Source organism: Eubalaena glacialis, chromosome 17 (assembly GCF_028564815.1).
Source record: "Eubalaena glacialis isolate mEubGla1 chromosome 17, mEubGla1.1.hap2.+ XY, whole genome shotgun sequence".
Taxonomy (NCBI): Eukaryota; Metazoa; Chordata; class Mammalia; order Artiodactyla; family Balaenidae; genus Eubalaena; species Eubalaena glacialis.
Genome location: NC_083732.1, coordinates 60879845 through 60902265, shown reverse-complemented (window position 1 = coordinate 60902265; position 22421 = coordinate 60879845). Strand labels below are relative to the sequence as shown.

The following is a 22421-nucleotide window of genomic DNA, read 5'->3' as shown; positions in this document are numbered from 1 at the left end:
TTTGGAGGATACAGATAATAACTTCAAAAATGTATGAGCTGGGACTTGCCTGGTGGTGCAGTGGTTAAGAATCTGCCTGCCAATGCAAGGGACACGGGTTGGAGCCCTGGTCCGGGAAGATCCCACATGCCGAGGAGCAACTAAGCCCGTGCGCCACGACTACTGAGCCTACACTCTAGAGCCCGCGAGCCACAACTACTGAAGCCCACACGCCTAGGGCCTGTGCTCCACAACAAGAGAAGCCACCGCAGTGAGAAGCCCGCGCACCACAACAAAGAGTAGCCCCCGCTCGCCACAACTAGAGAAAGCCTGCCCGCAGCAACCAAGACCCAACACAGCCAAAAATAAATAAATAAATAAAATTAAAAAAAAAAAGTATGAGCTATTTGAAACAATTTCCTTGCCCTGGCATTGTCTCTGCCCACCTTCCCCTGTAGGAAGGATGAATTCCCTATTCTCTTGTTCCTTTCATGTTTTGCCACCTCAGGAATCTGATGAAACCAGGAGATATATCAGTTAGGATTAGGACTCTGGCCGAGTAGCAATGAAGCCCTGAAAGAGCAAAGGCTGGTATGGTCAGGGGCCCAAACTCTTTTTAGCTGAGTTCTCTATACCCTCCCCAAAGGGGCTGGCATTTGTTTTCCTGGTGCAAGGAGACGTCTTCCTCCATTAGGTGGGAAAAACAGGAAAGGATGAAGAAGGGCAAAGGGATGCATAATAGCCGTCTTTTAAGGAAAGTTCCTAGAATATGCCACAAGATTGTTTATAAAAACTCACTGTACACAAATTGGTCATTTCTCGCTGCACTTACGGCTGAGAAAGTCTTTGTTCTTCGTGGCCCTGTACCCGGCCAGTGATTCTAATAATTAACACTCACATTGTGTTCATTACATGCTAGGTACTGTTCTGGTACAATAAGGAGCCTAATGGTTTATGGGCCAGCGAATGACATAATATAGGCAACATTATGGTCATAACAATAACAGGAGTGGCTACCTTTTACTGAGAGCTTACCACCTGTTGGGCACTGGGTTAGGTGCCTTATATATGATAATCAGTCCTCAAATACCACACTGCAAGGTAGATATTTCCCACATTTTATAGGCGAAGACACTGAAAATAAAGGAGACTAAGAACTTGCCTGAGGGCATAGAGGTGGTAAAATTTAAACTAGAATTTGAACAGGAATTTGGACCTAAATATGTTTTTCTAAAAACACTCTTCACAGTGAAACACTTTCTCCTGCTTGGGGAAAAGTGGGAGGCAATTAAATGCTGGAGCTGAGATCTGGAGTTAGATTTGAATCCCAGCTTTACCATTAAAAGCTCTGTGAACTGGGGCATTTAATCTTTTTAGGTATTGTTTCCTCATCTGGAAAAGGGGATAATATCTTCATAGCATAAATGTAAGGAAAGAGTCCACATAGAACACTCAGTGTAGTAAAGATGTGGTAAATCTTTAATTATTGTTATTGTTATTACTATTAGTAGTAGTACTAGTAGTATTTTAGCTAGCACTCTTCAGGATAAGACGCAGAAGAGGTAAAAGTTGGTAGACCACCTAGAAATCATTGCAATGATCAGAAGGTGATGCAGCTGAGAAAAGAGTAGAGACAATAGTACAAGATATAAATGTTTCACTTATTATCAGAAATACAGGAAGATATTCTTACTACCTCTTTATTCTCTGTTCCTTATATTGACCAAAATGGGAACATCATATTTACTTTATGAATCTTTCAGATCCTGGAGAAACAGTACTAACACACAAAGTATTTTTAAATGACTTGCTCAACAGCTAAAGACCCACTTGTTACGTTTAGAAGTATTTTTAAAAATTTAAACACAAATTTCTAAGACAGGATTGTTCAGAGAAACATTATTAAAAAAAAAAAAAAGTGGCCAGCTTGTGAATGAAGGCTATGTGAAGCCACACTGCCCACGGATTTTTAACAATTAGGCATTTTAAAAACTCGAAGTTAAAATTGTAATTTATCTGGCATAAATAATTATGGGTATATACTATAATAACTTTAGAAAAATTTTAAAAGCAGACAGCCAGAAACCTAAAGAAGTTAAATCGGGAACTTTTTAACGAAGTCTGTGGCTAAGAAGCAAAAATTTAGAAATTCCTTTTATTCTCAAATGACTTGTATTAGTGAAACCCAGTCCCCTTAAAACCGAGCTCCCCTGCGAAGTTTATGGTTAATCTCTCTATCTAAAACATTATTCCCTTTCTTGTCCCACCCCTGTTCCCCTCAGGATGGAGGAGTACCAAAGAAAAAGGGGGACCGAAACCAAGCAGAACCCTGTGGGGCCTTCCCAGGTACAAAAGCCCCTCCATGTCCCCCATTTCTTATTTGCAGAAAAAAGGCTTTAGGCTCCTAGGCCTTCGCTAAGTTCCAAAGAGCAGACTGGAGCAGTTAATGATTAGAACAACAGAGTCACAAGACTCGACTCCCAGTTCCTGCTGAAGGAATATAAATAACAATCAGATGCGTATCTATGAGTTGTTTAGTAAAAACTAAGACCCCCCCCCCCTCACCACCCAGTGGAGGATGGTGACCACATGCTGATCACAAGCACATAGACCCCAGACTGACTGGAGCCACCAACCAATGAGATTCCGGAAACATCACCTCACCACCAACCAATGAGCCAGAATGTCCAGGAGCTGATCAGGCATCCTAAGACCCTCTCCCCTAACACTTGCTTAAAAGCCATCGGGGAGTTCGGGAGTCTTTTGAACGTGAGCTGCCCTTTCTCTTTGCTTGGCGCCCTGCAAATAAATCCTTACTTTGCAGCAAGGAGAGAGAGAATGGAGAGAGAATAGGGGTGCTTATATATTGTATAAGCACCCTGTCAGAGTTTGGCTTTTTGTGCCGCAGGCCCACAAGCCCTTGCTCTGTTACGTTAGAAAAGTTCTTTATTAAAAATCTATGCAAGGAATAAAGACACAGACCTACTAGAGAATGGACTTGAGGATATGGGGAGGGGGAGGGGTGAGATGTGACAGGGTGAGAGAGTGTCATGGACATATATACACTACCAAATGTAAAATAGATAACTAGTGGGAAGCAGCCGCATAGCACAGGGAGATCAGCTCGGTGCTTTGTGACCACCTAGAGGGGTGGGATAGGGAGGGTGGGAGGGAGGGAGATGCAAGAGGGAAGAGATATGGCAACATATGTATATGTGTAACTGATTCACTTTGTTGTAAAGCAGAAGCTAGCACACCATTGTAAAGCAATTATACTTCAATAAAGATGTTTAAAAAAAAAAAAAAAAAAAAAGAAAAAAAAAATCTATGGAGGGCTTCGCTGGTGGCGCAGTGGTTGAGAGTCAGCCTGCCAATGCAGGGGACGCGGGTTCGAGCCCTGGTCTGGGAAGATCCCACATGCTGCGGAGCAACTGGGCCCGTGAGCCACAACTACTGAGCCTGCGTGTCTGGAGCCTGTGCTCCGCAACAAGAGAGGCCGCGATAGTGAGAGGCCCGCGCACCGCGATGAAGAGTGGCCCCTGCTTGCCGCAACTAGAGAAAGCCCTTGCACAGAAACGAAGACCCAACACAGCTAAAAATAAATAAACAATAAAAATAAAGGAATTCCTTAAAACAAAAAATGAATATGGTAAAATGATAGCTGGTATCATTTAAAAAAAAAAAAAACTATGGAAAATTTTTGACAAAAAGTTTCCAGTGGGCTGAATTAAAACTTGAGGTAAGGAAGGACTACAGATAGTGGCCAATTTTGTGGCTTTCACAGTGTTCAGATGTGAAGAATATTTTTGCATCTCCCAGAAACCGAATGTAGGAATTTGTTCCATAGATGCTACAATTGTAGTTCTTGGAATTTAGTTTTCTCAGTGAAAGGAAATGTCCTGAAATGGAGAGTAAACTGAATTTGCATTAGAAAACTTGATTTTTAAGTCTTTCTTGTTGGGTCTCTCTCTCCTCCTCCCCATTTTAGTGGTAGAGCTTTCTCATCCCTCTGAGGTTGGAACTGAGGGAAGTATGAGAGTTCTCAATTAACCAGTGGTGTGGTCTAATTCGTGCTCTCTGGACATGAAAGCTGTTCCTCATGAAGGGAGTGTACTGGTGCTCCAGTAACATGAGACGGCTTCTCGATTTCCCCATGCTCCATGCTTCATTCATCCACTAAAGAGTGAGTCTGCATCTACTAGTGCCAGACATTTTGTAAGAGGGCAAGAGAAATGCTTACTAAGGAAGAGCCTTATTGCCTTCAAGGAACTCACTATCTAATGGTATTTCAGCCTTTGTTCTTACCACCACACCTGTCAGGACACTCTTCCTTGGCTAATCTCATGCTTTATTCCTCACCACTCATCTCAGGCATCATATTCTTCTGGAATCTGTCCCTCATCCACCTCCATCCTCACAGGATGCTCCTACCCCCAGCCAAGTGCCCCTCCTCTGTGCCCCTACAGCACCCTATGTCTCTTTCTCTCACATATGATACTGTATCTCTGTGTTTTGTGTATCACCTTTTCTACCACTATTTCCTCAACTACCTTGTAGACTCTTGGAAGGTGAAGACAGCATCTTATTCCTTGTAGTCTTCTCACTAGAATGCCTGGTATCTAGCAAATGTTAAATAGATGTTTGTTTGACTGAACAAAATGCCAAATATATACAAAGATATTTGGATTTACTACATGGTAAATGTTAATAATTTTTTGTTAAGCAAGGTTAACAATGACCTGGGGCGAGCATTCTAGGAAATGGTACACAGTAGAAAAAGCTCTGGGTTTCGTTGAATTCTCTCAGCTGTTCCAAATGCTTCCTGAGTGTCACTTGCTGGAAGGTTAACTTTTGTGAATACAAACTCTACTTGCTCAAGACATGGCCACAAAGCCTTGATTGGGGTTATTCCTCTAAATTTAGCATTTCCTTTAGACTTTTCTGAGTAAAAAGTGCAATTTTTATAGTATGAGAGCTTTTGGTTAGTTTAGCTACATTAATTTGTGGCTTTTTTTTTTTGCATTCCCTAATTTTATCCTCTTGAAAATAAGTATCTCTTTTGGTGTAGCCTTGGGTTGCAGGAGGTCACATTCTTAGTAGTGACAGTTTTGAGTGGGAAGGAGGGGTAAGCAGAGGAGATTGGACTTGTTCAAACAAGGGACACCAGTGAAACTCTTCTTAGATGACTCGCCAGGGTTGGCAGGCCCAGAAATCTAGGGTAATCTAGAATTCCTGGGATTCCTATGGATCTGAAAAACAGCAACTTAGAAAATCTGAAATGAGATTGTCTAAAACAATCTCATTTCTCCAAAATCCTTAGAAATTAAAATGGCTTAGATCTTTGAAAATTAGAGTCTTATGAATGGATAGAGAAAAACAGATCCCCCGGTACATACAAAAATTCAGAATGCTTCCAGTCTGATCTAAAGAAGTTAAGTCAAAACTAGAAAGCTCTTTCAACTATTTAAAGTATTTCATGATTTGTTGGTACAGCAACTTGGAGGTGGTATATCTGCTTACAAATCAAAAATTTCTAAAAGTTTTTTTTTTTTTGATGAAATAAGTACATACAAACATAAGGAATCAAAAGAAATTGTATTTTGAAGAAATTTGATTTTTGTGATTAAAGCTAAGTAATACATTTTATATATTACAAAAATATTTTTAGTATATTTTCTTGAAAATGCTATAGACGTTTTCTTGTTGTGCAACAAAATAACTCTTAAATAAGCAGTTCTTGTATTTGTGTTTTCAACCTGTTCTTCAGAATAGCACTTCAGTTGCTTCCTGAAAAGTGAAAACAATACAAATATTTTTAAGAAAATATAGTGTGATTTTAAAATATGTTTTATTAATTTTAACTTTTTCTAATATTTCATGGTATGGTTAATAAGGCAAAACTTAGTATTTCAGAGCTTACCAATTTAATGTGCTCTTGTGTGGAACCATGGAGAGGGAACAGTGGTGCTTATATATTGTATTTTTCACATTAAAGTTTTGTCATTTTATTTAGTGTAATTTCATAACTCTCTTAAAAGTAAAATACTGTTAATTCAGAATGCAAAGTTATAAAAAACCCATAATTTCATTTCATCAATGGGCTATGATTTGAACGTGCCCCACCCCCAAATTCATATGTTTTAAAGCCTAATGTCCAATATGATGGTATTAGGAGGTAGAGCCTTTGATAGGTGCTTAGGTCTTGAGGGTGGAGCCCTCATGAATGGGATTAGTATTTTTATAAGAGACCCCACAGAACCCCCCCACCCTTACACCATGTAAAGATACAGTGAGAAGTCTGCAACCCAGAAGAGGGGCCTCATTTGACCATGCTGGCACCCTGACCTCAGACTTCGGCCTCCAGAATTGTGAGAAATAAATTTCTGTTGTTTTTAAGCCACTCAGTCTTTGGTATTTTGTTATAGCAGCCTGAAAGGACTAAGACAATAGTGTTTAGGTCTTCTTATGTCTTAACTGAAGAATGATAGATTATTTAGTAGCAAAGGGGAAGCTGTTGATTAACTTTTTATCTGGAAAAAATGTCCTAAAAAACAACAAGAAGAATATCATTTACTAATGACTTGAAAATAGAATTTTCTGAATTTTGTAAAATCCCAAAGTTGTCAAGTACAAGTAGGAAGAAAGTCAGTGAAGATAATTAGGAAAAAAATGCATTTAATGAGGAAACACAAAATGAACAAATATATAATAAGGAGTACTTATACCTTATATTTTAATGCTTCTGGGAAGAAACAAATGAACTTAAGCAATCCCTATCACGCTATTATAAAATAGACAACAAGTTTTACTCTTATTAGAATTCTGGAGACAGGAAAACAGGCATTAAAATACAATAACTTGTGTGTTGGTCTTTACCTTTTGTCCCTCAGCTCCAAACCCACCCTGCTATATTAGCTTTAAGAGGCCAGGGCTGGGTCTCTTCAAACCGTCCTTCTCCCTTGACAGCTGGTTTCTAATTAGTTTCTACCATGAGGAGGGAAGAACAGATTATTTCCTCCTGAAGTCCCAGCCTCCAGTTGTTCTGCTACTCCCAGAACCGGCCTTATTGTTTCCTTTCATCCTGACCTTATTTATTTTTAAATTTAAAATCTAGTCTTGGCTTTTACTACTGAAATACTTCAGTATTCTTCTAAATTATTACCCCATCTCAAATTCACGGCAACTCGTAGCCACAGCGAATGGTTCAGGAATGGGTATGTGGCCCAAGCCAGGTCAATGACATAGCTTTGGGACTTTTGCTGGAAGTGCTGGGAAAGAGGTTTGCTCTTTCTGGATTAGCTGTTGGGCCAGTAGACTGTAAACATGAAGATGCTGGTGGTACCTGTACCATGAGGGTTGGGGCGCCTGATGAAGAGTCTGCCTGGGAGTGAATCTGCCACCAAGAAGAATGGAGCTGAGAGGTGGAGAGACACAGGTTCTAGATGATGTCATTTGAGCCCTTGGTTCTCACTGTGGCAGAAATCAGACTACTTCTGGACTTCTCAATTAAGTGAGTTCACTTTACTGCCTAAACCAATTGGAGCTGAGCTTCTGCCCTTTGCAACTGAAAGAGTCCTGATGTAACCTGCATTTCTCATTCCCTACATTCTTATACACCATCCTACAGTGTGAATAACATTTCTGTAGGGTGGTCTTGTCTCTACCATTGAAGCTCTAACTTGCTCAATGGCTGAGATCATGTCTTTCTGTCTGTGGTGCCATGGTGCACTCAGTCTTTATTCAGTAAACATTTTCTGGTACCTCAGTATGTGGAGACAAACATAGAAAAAGTGAACTGTGCTTACCGAGAATTCAGTTCAAAATCAAAACTGCAGTCGTAAATATTTCCAAGAGCAACACTCTTCCCACCAGACAGCTGACTACTGTAGTCACTATCTGGGCAGCTGTGCCCCCAGTAGACACTTTGCTGTTGCTGCTGCTACTGCTGCTGCTGTCACCGCCGCTGCCGCTACTGCCACTGCTAGAGACAGACTGTGCGGCTAGGCTAAAAGTCCTGGACTCCACCTGAACGACGTCATCCAGGATAAATTCAATCTTAAAATTTTTTCCTAGGGCAAAAAAAAATCATCACAATGTCTGACTTCCTTTTATTATTTGCTTGTTGTCGTACAATTCCAATTGGGTTTTCATTGACTTACAAATACTGTATAACCCCTGACGAAGTATTTTTGGAAACTGAGTCAAATAAATTAAAGTATAAACAAGTGTAGAGAGGGTCTCAGAGTCAGAAGAGTCCTATCTGCCCAACAACTATGGGCAGGAGGACTCTGGGTAGATTTTCTTTCTGCAGCATCAGTACTTCTTAGGGGTTCTTGCCTAGTGCCCAGAGGCTGTTTGAAATGAAGGACAGCAGGGAAGGGAGGTGAGGGTGAAATGAAGGACAGTAGGGAAGGGAGGTGAGGGTGCTGAACCTCTGTCTGATCCCCATACACTTGACCGAGGAGTGAAGAAGCTGCAGCCTCAGTTGGGGGAGGTGGGGATGGATACTGAACTTTTTATTTTGAAAAACTTCAAACGTAAGAGTTGAAAGCATAGTACCACAAACACCCATATGCCCTCGACTTAGACTCAACCATTTTTAACTGTTTTCCACATTTGCTTTAAGTCAGATGCTATTTTCACGTTGCAAGATCGTGACCCCTTTCCTTTTACCCAAGGTAGACAAGCTTGAGGAAACACATGTTAGATATATTTAGAGTGTGAAACACTCATCTAAATATTTCTTAATCCATATGTTAAATCTTCCCACAGTTTTGAATATCAGTTAACCAATATATTTTTCCATTATGTAATTTCTTCTTGGACTACTGCTATCATTAATAGTGGTTACCGTAAAATAGATAGCTAGTGGGAAGCAGCCACATAGCACAGGGAGATTTTGTGTTTTGTGACCACCTAGAGGGGTGGGATAGGGAGGGTGGGAGGGAGGCTCAAGAGGGAGGGAATATGGGGATATATGTATATATATATAGCTGATTCACTTTGTTATACAGCAGAAACTAACACAACATTGTAAAGCAATTATACTCCAATAAAGATGTAAAAATAAATAAATAAAAATAAAGTGAACTGCCAAACTAAAAAAAAAAAAAAAAAAGGTAGTTACCATACAGAGCAGAATGTGCAATACTTGGCATAATTCCAAAGATTTCATTCTTCTGTTTTTTTTCTATTATCTTAAAAAAAGATAATTTCTGTTTTCATTCGTCTTTTCTTTTTCAGGAGAGAATGTATTGACCACATTGTGCTTTCTATAGCAATGCATTCTATAACTTTTAAGGTGGATAGACATTGTTCCATAGAATATTCTGTCACTGTTACAATTCATGACAATGGTGTTTTTAAGTCTTTCCTTTTTTTCAGTTTGAAAAAACTGAATTTTTGTGGCAGGTATATTTTTTCTTAAAGATTTTGATGTGTGAAGAATTTAGATATTTTTGCTTTGTTTTTATGTTTTTTTCTCCTGCAGTATTGTGAGGAATGCCAAGCTAGGCTAGTGGAGAGGCCACTCCATGGAGAAGAAGTGAAGAACTCAGCCAAAATCCAAGATCAAAACCTCAGTGACACGACTCCAATCAAGCCATCCCAGCTGAAGGCCCAGACATCATCAAACAGAGATGAACCATCCCAAATTCCTGACCCACATTATTGTGAGCAAATGAAATCGTTGTTGTTTTGAGCCATTAGATTTAGGGCTGGTTTGTTAAGTAGCATTAGAAACTGAAACAAGCGCTGTGTATCACATAGGTTGCTAAATAAACGTGTCCCAAACGTTATTATCCATTAGTAATATTATTTTAACCCAGATTGTTCAAAAGATGCAGTCTCAGCTGTTTATTTTCTTCCACATTTTTCTTACCTAATTCTCACATTTTTATTTTCTGTGTGAGAAACTACAACCCATGCCTTCTCTACCCGGTGGCCCCTGCCTTGCTCTTTAGGGAGCTATAAGTAGAAGAGGGTGTGGTGCCACTCGGTCAGGCTGGCCTAATCTGCAAGGGGATTTCCCACAGTGCAGTAATTAAGTGGGATACCTACTAGAAAGTGTTACAAGAAAGACGCTTTATTCATTTTCTTACATATGCTTTGTTGTTACTGCAGTTTTAGTTAATCTAAAAACTGGCTAACTGATTTAAAAATAATAAAGAGATGACTATATTTGACCTTCCTTACTATACACAACCAGAGAACTGAAACCCTACACTTGATGGAGAAAAAGCAAGACAGAAAGCAAGAAATAAGGAAGGAAGGAAGGAAGGCAGGCAGGAAGGAAGGGAATTAGAAACAATGACTGTTCTCCATAGCAAATAAGATAGACACTCCAAGGGAAGCTTTGAACTCTTAAAGAAAATATACTGGATGAAAGGAGAGCACTATTTTGTTATCACAAAAACATCAAAACCTACATTACTGCTTCAGCACTCCAGTGACCCTGGTTACTTTGGAACATTGCCTTTGGAAGTGGTAGTTTGGAGACCTTGATCCTCAGGTTGGGTCTTTGTCACTGCACACCTCTTGAGTCCACCTTCCTGGGGAGGTGGGCAACCTTCTCTCAGGCAGGGTTCTTGTCAAGTTCCTCATTTCCCATAAAAGGGTCCCAGTCCTACTGCCATTTAGGCTGACTGTTAATGAATTAGGCTCTGTCCTTAGTCACCAGGCTTACTGGACACTCCAGGTACTTGTCCCAGAGCACAATGTTGAACTCATTGCCACTGGGGTCCCATCAAACTCTAGGTTGAGATATTGTTGCCCAGTAGGCAGATCAAACTTATCTGGTGTAGGGCATCATCAAAGCACGAGAAAACAACAAATAAGGAAAAAATTCTTTTGGAATGATTTTGGCTTTTGATATTTAGTTCTTATGGGAAAAAAACCCAGATTATTGTTAGATATTCTTTAACTTCTCTTACTCTTTACTTTGGCTTTTATTCTGACCTTTGGTGTGTGTGTGTGTTTGAAATAACAGTGCTTAGAAGAGTGAGGACCACGATAAAACTTTTCCAGGAGTTAGGGCCTATAAAGGTTGAGGTAAACAGATTAATGGAGGCCTGTCTCCAGTACAAGGAGTCTATTTCATTCTTTCCTTTTTTTTTTTTTTTTTTTCCAGTTTGTAGCTATTTAATGATGAGGTCAAATTTGTTAAATCTGGGGATTGTTTGAACTTCAGAGGAGGTTGATCCAGTGGCTCTGTATTGTCCTTGATGACCTGATTTTTCTGCCTTCCATGGGTAAGCATCATCATAAGGCTGTTTTCTCTCATGGTGTATTTCATTCTTTTCGATACTGAATAATCTATCATCAATAGAGACCTGTTTTTTGGACATATCATTTTTGCCTTGGTAGAAAGGCTTTTACCAGTTGGAGTTATGCCATCAATCCACATGAAGATAATATAAGAAACCTCACTGTGGAAGTTATGACTGTATTTACTGTTGAAGATATCATGTATTTACATGTTGACGATGTCATGAGTATACTTCATGAGAACTCATAGGAGACATTTGTTCTGATCTCAGAGCAAGGTGTGATTCTCCACAGCAACTGGACTATCTGCAGAGGACTGTGAATCATGGTAATGCTCATGTTTTCTCCTTTGCATTGGCTTTCAGAAAGACTAGAACCCACCTTCCAGCCCAACTCTGAACTCCTGCATGGGCCATTAAAATTATATGACACTATATTATCCTTTCTTTTCTTGAATTTGAAAAATCTATATATTAAGTTTTCTTATTATAAATGTAATACATACATAGTGAGAAAATTTAGAAAAATACACACATGGATAAAGAAGAAAATACGAATCATGATATAATTTTGATGTACATCCTCAAGTTACCTGTTTTGTTTTGTTTTTTTTAAATTTATTTATTTTATTTATTTATTTTTGGCCGCGGTGGGTCTTCGTTGCTGCGCACGGGCTTTCTCTAGTTGCAGCGAGCGGGGGCTACTCTTCATTGTGGTGCGCGGGCTTCTCATTGCGGTGGCTTCTCTTGTTGCAGAGCATGGGCTCTAGGCACGCGGGCTTCAGTAGTTGTGGCACGCGGGCTCAGTAGTTGTGGCTCCCGGGCTCTAGAGCACAGGCTCAGTAGCTGTGGCACACGGGCTTAGTTGCTCCGCGGCATGTGGGATCTTTCCGAACCAGGGCTCGAACCCGTGTCCCCTGCATTGGCAGGCGGATTCTTAACCACTGCGCCACCAGGGAAGCCCAAGTTACCTGTTTTAATTCCCTTAACTGCTTATTTTATTTTTCACTTTGTTTTGCATATTAAATATATTTTTGTAAGCCAGACATTCTGATTTCTATAATTTATTGACCAGTGTAGTATAGACTGCTTTGTTCATTAAAAGGAAATTATAATTGTCCCTATTTATGGGTATATATGTGAGGATCCAAAATAGTACACTCACCTGTTCTAAGAAGAGTAAGATCTGTGTAATTGGCCCAACAGCTGCTAAATGGAATTGTTGTATTTCCACTAAGACCACTGATTTGGTTATTACTGGAGTCCTTTAGTATGGCCTTCAAAGTCAGTGAAGTAATCCCAACTGATACACAATTACCCTAAAGAAAAAAATAGTAGAGAATTATAACAATTGTCCTGTTCCCATGCTTTTTTTAAGAAAGATATTTGGAACTTTATTTTTTTTAATGCCTCATTTCAAATTTTAAATCTATAGAAGCTCCTTTTCCTGCACAAAGAGTTTGGGCAGTGGAGCAAATTCACTGAAAAGAAACATTTTTAAAACAGCAAAAGGTGATATGCATAGATATTAGTCCAACTTTGAAGAGGCAGTGCAATCCTTAGGTTGCCAGTCTACCAGGATTAGTGAAGTCGGTTCACCCTCCAGAATTTATAGCTTAATTCTTCCACTTAAGTAAATCTTTGAGTTATAACTTACATCAGAATCTACTGCCTTTACGGAAGGTTGCTGAGAAAATGGCTGTCCCAGCTGTGTTGCCACCGGCTGAGTGATCACTGACAGCGAGGACAAAAAGGCCACATGATGAACAGGAAATGCAAACCTTTCAACCGGTTGGGCAGTCACCTGTAAATGGTCATGAGTGATGAAGTGGTTTTCACATGATAAACTACATTCAGTAGCAAACTCATCTTAGCCAGGCTAAATGTTATATCATTGTTTATTTAAAAGTATGTTTAATACGTTGAGTCAATATTATTATAATATTTCCTCTAGAGCAAATTTATGAAGCATTGTTGTAAATAGTCAAAGCAAAGCACATTTTATACCAATACATAATTTTTAGAAGATAGGCTCCTTTTTCAACTACTTTATCATTTTAGTAATACTGTAAAAAAATAACCAACAATAAATTAGAAAGACATGCCCTCGAAATTATTGTATTGAAATAGAAAAATAGTTAAAATAAGAAATAAGCAACGTTTTAAATAGCTAAAATGCATTTTTCTAGTCACATTTTCTTACCTTAATCCAGCCAGAATCACTTGGGCTGGGGATAGGACTGGTAATAGACATGGAAGAGATATTAAATCCAAGGATACTACTGGTTTTTCCTAAAATTACAGCTTGTCCAAGAGAACCAGCAATTTCTTGGAGTTCAGATAACTGCATCTGACCTATGAGGAAACAGTGTTATGACATGTGGATTATAAGAATATGGAATAGTGAGAACACGTGAGAATATCTCACTTCCGTTTATGTTTGCGTTGCTCGCTCCATCCACATTATAGAATTCTACAGCTCTCTAACTGTACATGTGCTAAACATGACTAAGTCATACTAAGGAGGTCAGGAAAATAAAAAACTCAGTAGAATATGTTTCTTAAGCTGGAATTAAAGAAAAAACAAAGGTAGATAAAATAAATTCAAGAAAAATGAGTGAGAGCATGCTGAGAAAACTACTTTCCTATGTCATCTTTTGTTTAGAAGTGAAGCACTATCATGTATGTCTATCATCGCATATCACTTCTTAAAAATAGAGTGTTAATTGTGGAATGGAAGGATAATTAACATCATCGGATTTGTAGTATGAATTAATCAGTTGCTAATGTTAGCATTAAATTACTAACAAAAAATTGTTATTTGCTCTGGACATTGACAATTTTCAAGGTTAATTCTAACATTGTAGGTAGTTTCTGTTCCCTTTTTCTAGCTTGGCAGTTCCTCTTAGACCTACTGTCCCCCTAACCCTCCTTACGTTATGAAGGGACACCTCTACACGCTGTACTCCTTTTGTCAGAAGCCTGGAACTCTTGCTTGAACCCTTCTTCTACTTCACCTCTCCCCCACACCATTTAATCAGTTCTCAATTTCTAAATCTGCCTCCACTGCCCAAATCCTACTTAACCCAGCAGCAGCAGAGATACTAAAACAGCTTTTAAACTGGTTTTCTTGTCTCCATTCTCTCCCTCTTGCACTCTGTTCCATACACTGTAGTCAGAGTGATTGTTTAAGAAATCGCAGCCAGGATGTTTTGGTGTACTGTTCCTATGATTCTAGCACCTACGATTCTTCCGCATCCACAGTCATGCCTTACAGACTTCAATCATTGAGTTTCTTCCATGAAGGCTAAGCCCTGAAGCTTAGCGTGCTCGGGAAGAAGGAGGCAACGCTCTCGGGCAGCAGGTCTCACGCGACACTTTGAAAATCACACTCTTGGGGAATTTCAGTCCCTGTCCATTGGAAAGGTGTCCTTGGTTGATTCAGACTCTTTGGGGTAAATGGCAGTCTAGCGGGCTCCCCCCGCCACTCCCTCCACACACTCTCCTGCAAGATGGCTTCCCAGGTAGGAGGGCTCACGTGGCAGCAGTACAAAGGAGCTTCACGTCCATACACTACTACTACCACCTCTCCTCACTGGTTTTCGGTGCAGGGTGGCCAGTCTGACCAGGCTGCACTGTTAACAGGTTCCCTCTGACCATTTGATGTGTGAAGGCATCCATTTCTGCCGACTGCCTTCTAGAAACCAAAGACCTTAACTTGAAGAGCTCTTATTCCTGACATGACTCTTTATCCAGAGGTCCCCTCAGTACTTAAGTAACTGCTTTCTAGGACATATGGGAACTTCTGGATCTCCTGACACTATGTGAAGGCTGTGGGGAGTTAGGAGTATTACTATGAATACATGCACATCTTTCTTGCCACTTCCCAATATTTTGCTGTGATGTCACTCCTTGCCAGGTGGTAGGGCTTTCCTCAAGACCTCAAACCCTACCCCAATCTAAGTCTGAGAAACAGGCCATTGGTCTGTCCTTCCTCCTGCCCCTATTTCCATGTTCTTAGACTGTATTATGCCTATATCTGGATAAATCTAACAAGATAAAACTGCTTTAAGGGAGTGGAGGGTGGGAGAGGTTATGTGTGAAGCAGTTTAGATCACATATAGGAAATAAATCACAGTTTCTTTGGACATCTGAGTGGCTAGTGTGGTAAATACTGGACCCCAATACATGTAAGGGCTTACCAGGGATTTCTAAGAGTCAGTGAGCAATCTATATATGTGGGATGGACCTGCTACAACTCCTAGACTAAATTAACAGACTATGTTGAGCCCAAAGCCCTGATTCTGTAGCTACAAGGAAATACAAGTTTGATGAAGGAAAGTAACATATGACTGGGCAGAGAACATCACTGTGAGATCTGGTTGTAACACAAGCCTATGCTTCCTGTTTCCTTCAACAAAGAGAGCTGATCAGCACCTCATTCCATTCATGCAAGCCTTTGCACAGGCTTATCCCCACAAGGGAAGAACCTTCTGCCTGTCTAACTGGTAGAATTCCAGAACAGCAATGTGGCAGGTGCATGGGGTTAAAGCTTAGACGCAAACCTCCTGGAGAAATGAGTGATGACCCCCAGTGGCAGAAGATGAGAACTTCACCCAGCACCTAAGTTTGCACATAAGAGAGCCTGGGAGTTTAATGAAAAAGATGCTGGACAGGAATAGGGTAATCAGGATTTTCTGAGTCTGAAAATTATACAGCGTGGAGGCTCTCTTTATAAACAAGTCTTATTTGTGCAACTTTTATAATAATAGTCAATTATTTGACCACATTATTAAGTGGACCCTTCTCCCAGGGCCTTGAAAGTTAAAGCCCCTCCCTGGACTTGTACCAGTAAAGAGTCTTTCAGCTTAAGCTTCATTAGCTGGATGGTAATATTCCTCTGACAGAGACCCAGACCTCATCTTCTTGGAGAGGGGTATGCCTAGGTCAGAGTACTTGTGCTTGACCACTAGAGACAACGGTACAGTTGGGAATTAGCAGCTGGGGATGCGATTGCATGTCAAGAGGCCAGGAAAGTTCAGTTGCACCACAAGAGAGGCTGATACAGAGCAGAGAAGACCACCCATGCTGTCGCAAAGACTATGAAGACAAGAGGGCAACAAGAGGGCCTGAGGTCAGGAAAGCCCCTTGGTATTCAGATACCAACTTGAACAGATGGAGAGGAAGAAAATCTGAAGGGCTGAACATTTACCCAAATGCCCACCCAAACTGAGTCACCTTAAGGAAATCATAATTTAAGCCAGCAAAATTTCCTCTGATGGGATAGCTGAGCTTATTTCTATCTCTGATACCTAGAAAATAGGGTATGAGGGACTTCCCTGGTGGCACAGTGGTTAAAAATCCTCCTGCCAATGCAGGGGACACAGGTTCGATCCCTGATCTGGGAAGATCCCACATGCCGTGGAGCAACTAAGCCTGTGCACCACAACTACTGAGCCTGAGCTCTAGAGCCCGTGTGCCACAACTACTGAGCCCGTGTGCCACAACTACTGAAGCCCGTGCGCCTAGAGCCCGTGCTCCGCAACAAGAGAAGCCACCACAATGAGAAGCCCGCGCACCGCAACGAAGAGTAGCCCCTGCTCGTCGCAACTAGAGAAAGCCCGCGCGCAGCAACGAAAACCCAACGCAGCCAAAAATAAATTTTTTAAAAAAGGAAATAGGGTATGAGGAGTGAGGGACAGAGAAAGGGGTGATGGCTGGCAAGGCTGATTAGGTCAATCATAGAAATTAAAGACAGAACATATTCTGGCACATTTGCACTTGTTAGTATAAATATGTGACTTTACTCTGGAAATCTAACCCACCACTCCACCTCTCAGAATCGTCTATTATGTCCCTTAGGAAAACATCCACTGTCCTTCTCTTGGCTTACAAAAGGGAGACTTCTTGTGGTTTCCCACAATCTAGCACCTGCCTCCTTCTCAACCTTGTCTCTGGCAGCTTGTCCTTCCTGATGCCTTTGCTGCAGACCTATTGGACCCTTTCCAGTTCTTCAAATGTACCAAACTCACCAACTACTTCCTCAGCCTCCAGCATTCCTACCTCCCACTTTTCACTGACCAGCTCTTTTCACCCTTAATCTCTCAGCTATAAGGTCACTTCCTTAGGTCACCTCTAGGATCTTTTATGTTAGGTCAAATCCTTTTGTTGAAGTAATTAACTGCTACAATAACAAAACAGAGGTTGAAGTTCCTTCATAATTCAAAATAGTTTGGGAGAAGAGCAGGGAGAAGGGTCTCTAGGCCCTTATAGGTTTCAGGATGTGGGGTTGGTGGGATTTCCTGTGGCCTGGTTTACCAAGCCTTGATAGCATTATTTATGGATGTGGTTTTGAATTACATTACTCTGTCTCAAATGTCTACTTTTCATACCTGTAGTGTCATTGGTTATGAACTGAGGGGGAGAATCTCCAATCTCCAGTTCAACTGTGAGTCCCGTGGATCTCTTCCTTCGCAGACTCTCCCCTCGTATTACTTTGCTGACACGGATTTTGTCACTTGATATCTTTAGGAACAAGGCAAGATTTCTAACCAGATTATGAGAACTATAAAAGTCGTCTTCTGTTACAGCAGGTAATTGGAAAGAGACATATATGACTGAGGTGGTGTGGATTTCAACAGGTATAGTTCCTTTAACCAAAAGGTAAAGCATCTGGTAGGTTCTATCAAAGTAGTTTTCACCAAGGACAGTGGAATTCAGGTTAGGAAGGAATTGCTCTATGAACGAAAAAAGCCAAAATAGTACAGTTAAATTTATTTACATTATCATAATTACCATGCAGTATTTAATATTTGTTTAAATCTAGGAAATTTTGAAAAAGTTCAACATTATCATTCTTTCATAGGAAAATGTGCATATTAAAAACAAAAACACTTAAAGAACTGACATGCAAAATTAAAGTCAATTTTAAAAATAATACCATTAATAATCATTATACATGAAATTTATTTTAAAAAACAATTAGCTATAGACACGTACAAATGAGAAATAAAATCTAATTATGAACCAGGAGCCTATGTTGTAACACTGTTTACATTTTCAGAATTTTAAAGCCTTGACCAAAGGCATTTGGTAATTTAAAAATGTAAGTTTAACTTTAACAGCCATCTAGTTTATGCAGTGCTATATACCATCTCTTAAGGAAAAATGATGATTCAGTGCTTCTATTTTTACTAAGGACAAAAGTATGTAATACAAATGAAGTATATACTAAAACATCTCAGAAGGCTCTTACATCAATAAAAGAAGTTTACATTTCAGCCTGAAAACTCTTTAGTCAACACAAAACAAATTCTACTAGGGCACTGAATTTTGTAAAAGTGATTGAGATTATATATACATATATATGTATGTAATGAATAAATATATATATGATTTCAGGGCAGAGTATAAATAACATCCAAGAAGTAATAAATCCACAAACACATACTGAGCCCAAAGTCTGACTGTATAGTAATACTGGAATGTGACATGTAGCTTCTTACCACATTTCATGGTGAGGCTTACTAAGAAAAAGAAATTAGAATCTTAGAAAAAAGAGGTAATTTCTTATTAATGTAATAGACATTCATAGCAATGGCATTAAGAAGCCATTTCATTATTACTACATTTTTTAAAATATCTACTAGTATAAGTTCTAGATGCAATTTGGCTTAAACATTCTGTGAATCTGAAAAATGTGCTTTTGTATTATAAATTGAAGCTGCTCTCAAGCTACTGTTACAGGTGCATACACCACTTATCCAAGCTAACTTTCTCATGTCTTCACAGTAATGGAAGGAATCAGAGATATAGATAATAATAAACATTTTGGGTAATCTAAAAAGATATGTATAGATTCATAATACAGGGATATTATTTTCCATTCCAAGTATCAAAGCAAATGTTTATCTAAAAGCAATGCTATTTCAGAAAAAAAAATTTTAAAAGGGCAGTGGTGGTATTGTTTTGCAGCCTTGTGTAACCAGTTCCTTGTATTAAATTCTGCCTGTTGAGATCATTTTTATTTTCTTGACTTGAATGATAGAGTACTTTGTACCAAAAGCACCGTTTTAAAAAGAGTTAAAATTTATGAAAATTAAGCTGTAAATATGTGCAATCATTTGTATGTAAAAATAACACACTCTCTTAGCTTCTAAAGAGGCAATGTAGCATAATAGTTAAGTGCATGGGTTCTAGAGCTAGACTCTCTGTGTTCGGTACCTTGCTCTGCCCCTACCACCTTTGATACTGTTCTGGACTGAACTGTGTCCCCCCCAAATTCATGTGCTGTAGCCATAACCCCCAATGTCACAGTATTTGGAGATGGGGGCCTTGGCAAAATAATTAGGTTTAGATGAAGTCATGAGGGTAGGGAGGGGACTTCATGATGAATTAATGCCCTTATAAGAAGAGACACCAGAGCACTCTCTCTCTCTCTCTCTCTCCCCCTCACTTTCTATCTCTGCCACCTGAGAACACAATGAGAAGGCAGCCATCTGCAAGTCAGGAGGGGTGCTCTCACCGAAACCAGACCATACTGGTACCCTGATCTCGTACTAGCAGCCTCCAGAACCGTGAGAAAATAAATTTGTTTTCAAGCCATGTAGTTTACGGCATTTTGTTATGGCAGCCCGAGCTAAGACAGAAAGCTTGGCAAACTACACCCCCTTGCGTCTCAGTTTACTCATCTGCGCCTACCTCAAAGTATTATTAGGATATAGTAACCGTTAGTTATTATATACAAAGCACTTAGAACAGTGCCTGACACATAGTAATGTCTCTGGAAATATCAGATGTTCATATTATTAGTAGAAGTAGGACTTGCTTCACAGACGGTAATGAATATGGGTATCCATTCATACTCTCCTGTCTAGCTTATATTATGATCTACAGCACACATTTATGTAATCGTTAGCCAAGGTTATGGGGCACAGCTAAAAAATGATGATAAGTAGCACATGTGGAAAGAAGTGGATTGGCCTCATTAGTACCTGTTTAATAAAAAAATTCAATGAATAGAGATAAATAAAATCCTGGTCTTGCAACAGTGGTAAATGGGTAAGTTAGCTTCTTCCATATATTTCCTTTAAATCCAGAGTTTACTTCATCATATTTACCTCATGGTGCTCAACTAATGTTATGTTAGCTTTCTTGGCAATACTTCTGGTGACTGCCAATGAACTTAGGTTCTGACCTCTATGAAATAGAAGTAAAGCAGAGACAGGGTGAAAATTTTAAGCAAAAAATCTCTTCTGTACGCAGGAATAAGTGAACTAAACGTGTAGAATGTAAATGTTCTCAGGAGGCAAAGGAATATCCATCACACGCACAAACTTTTATCTGCATGTGTGCAGATAGATAAGAATTCCATCAGGAGTGATCTTTCAGGACACACATGTTATAAATGAACACATTTTAGTGTTTGGTGGACCATGGGTAAAAATTTATTTTCTCTTGTATTTGTCAAGGGCTAAGGAACTAAAAATATTAATAATGAAACATTATAAAGAATTTTATACATAATTAAGTATACATATACAATGTATGCTGTATTTTTCTGAGGAAATACCTGTATACACATGTCTATTAAGTTCACAGTGTTTCTGTTGGGAGTTCCATACTGTATTCTGGGGGCAGACCAATGAATTGTTCACATAGACATCCAAACGTTGACGTGTGGGGAAAAAAATTCCCACCAGAACAGCCTGTTAAAAATAAACAACATTTTTGCATCTTAAGAGAACAATGAAACAGAATATTTAGAATTTAGCACTTTAAAAATATCCTTTATACATGCCTTCTGTAGAATATTAAAACTAACTTTTATGGATTTAGGATACATATTGAGTTAAAAATTTTAAACAGATTTACATTCAACCATTCATAGAAAAGAATGTAATGTAAGAAAAAAATATTAGAGGACAATCTCTAAATTAAAGAGAGGGTTCCTTTAAAAGATAATGTTCAATACAGGCTTTCAACTCTAGGGGCAGGGGAAACGGGAGAGTTAGCAGTGCTCTGTACAACGCAACCACACACAATTAGGCACTTAATGTTGAAAAAAAATGCTTACCTCTGATTTTGGTAATAAGACAAAAAAAATCAGTCAAAAAACTAACCTCATTCAATTTTGGTCATTTTTCATGTTCATTCCCCACATTTCATGCTATCAGATATAATCATAAAGTGAGGAGACTTAGCTTTTGCAAAGGTGGGGAGGAATTTATAAGGAATCTAATAAGCTACAGGTAGTTTTGGAATCTTCTTCTGAGATTGTTTGCAGAGGCTCTGAATATTAACAGTCATGTTACTTCAGAGTTACCATTTTTATTTTTAAAATTAAAAATATTCTCTTTCATTCAAAAATCGAGTCCCTATCTGACTGAGGCACTATTCTAGGAACTCTCAAAAGTCTCCGCCTTATTTGAGCTTACATTCTAGAATAAGGAGAGACAATAAATAATAGAAAAAATAAAAATTAAAGTATGAAACATGTTAGAAGGTGATAAGTGCTATGGAAAAAAAGAAAAGGTAGATCAGAGTCTGAGTAACTGGGTGAGCCAAGCAGGGAGGGGTGGTCAGGGTAGGCCTACTGAGGAGAATGGGAGTTGATGAGGTGGGGGAGTCAGCCACCCAGAGTAGAATATTCCAGGCAGACTCACCATTGGAAGCATAGGCCCCAGTGATAGCATGTCTGATATATTGAGGAACAGCAAGGAGCCCAGTATGGCTGGAGGAGTAGAAGAAGTCAGAGAGCTAAGGGTTGGGGGAGAGTCTCAGGGTGCCTTGTAGGCCACTGTGAGGACTCTGGCTCTTGTGCAAAGGCCAACAGGGAAATTATTGCAGGGTTTGGGGCACAGGAATGGCCTGCTCTGACTTATGTCTTGAAGGTATCTCGGTGGCTAATGAAGTGAGAACAGACAGCAGAGGGGACAAAGGCAGAGAAGGAGGAGGAGCTGGGAAGCAATTGCCTTAATCCAGGGAAGAGATAATGTTGGCTCAAACTGGATGGTAGCGCTGGACATGAGAAGTGGTGATTCTGGTTATTTTGAAGGAAGACTCAACAGGATTTGCAGATGGACTAGATGAGGAATGTGAGAGAAAGAGAGGAATCAAGAATGATTCCAAGGCTTTATCTTGAGCAGCTGAAAGGATGGAACTGCTAACGCCATTCTC

At 39.6% G+C, this 22421-nt stretch overlaps 1 protein-coding gene across 1 annotated transcript in view; it reads right to left on the bottom strand.

Moving 5' to 3' along the window:
* Positions 1-7791: 7791 nt before the first annotated feature.
* Positions 7792-22421, bottom strand: part of PKHD1L1 (PKHD1 like 1) — a 149501-nt gene continuing 134871 nt past the window's right edge. Inside the window, exons 72-77 of the mRNA XM_061171730.1 lie at positions 20815-20950; positions 17636-17980; positions 13447-13598; positions 12901-13047; positions 12409-12562; positions 7792-8048 (exon numbers count right to left, since the gene is read on the bottom strand). Of these exons, the coding sequence (XP_061027713.1) occupies positions 7792-8048; positions 12409-12562; positions 12901-13047; positions 13447-13598; positions 17636-17980; positions 20815-20950 (1191 nt within the window). The remainder of the gene's footprint in view (positions 8049-12408; positions 12563-12900; positions 13048-13446; positions 13599-17635; positions 17981-20814; positions 20951-22421) is intronic.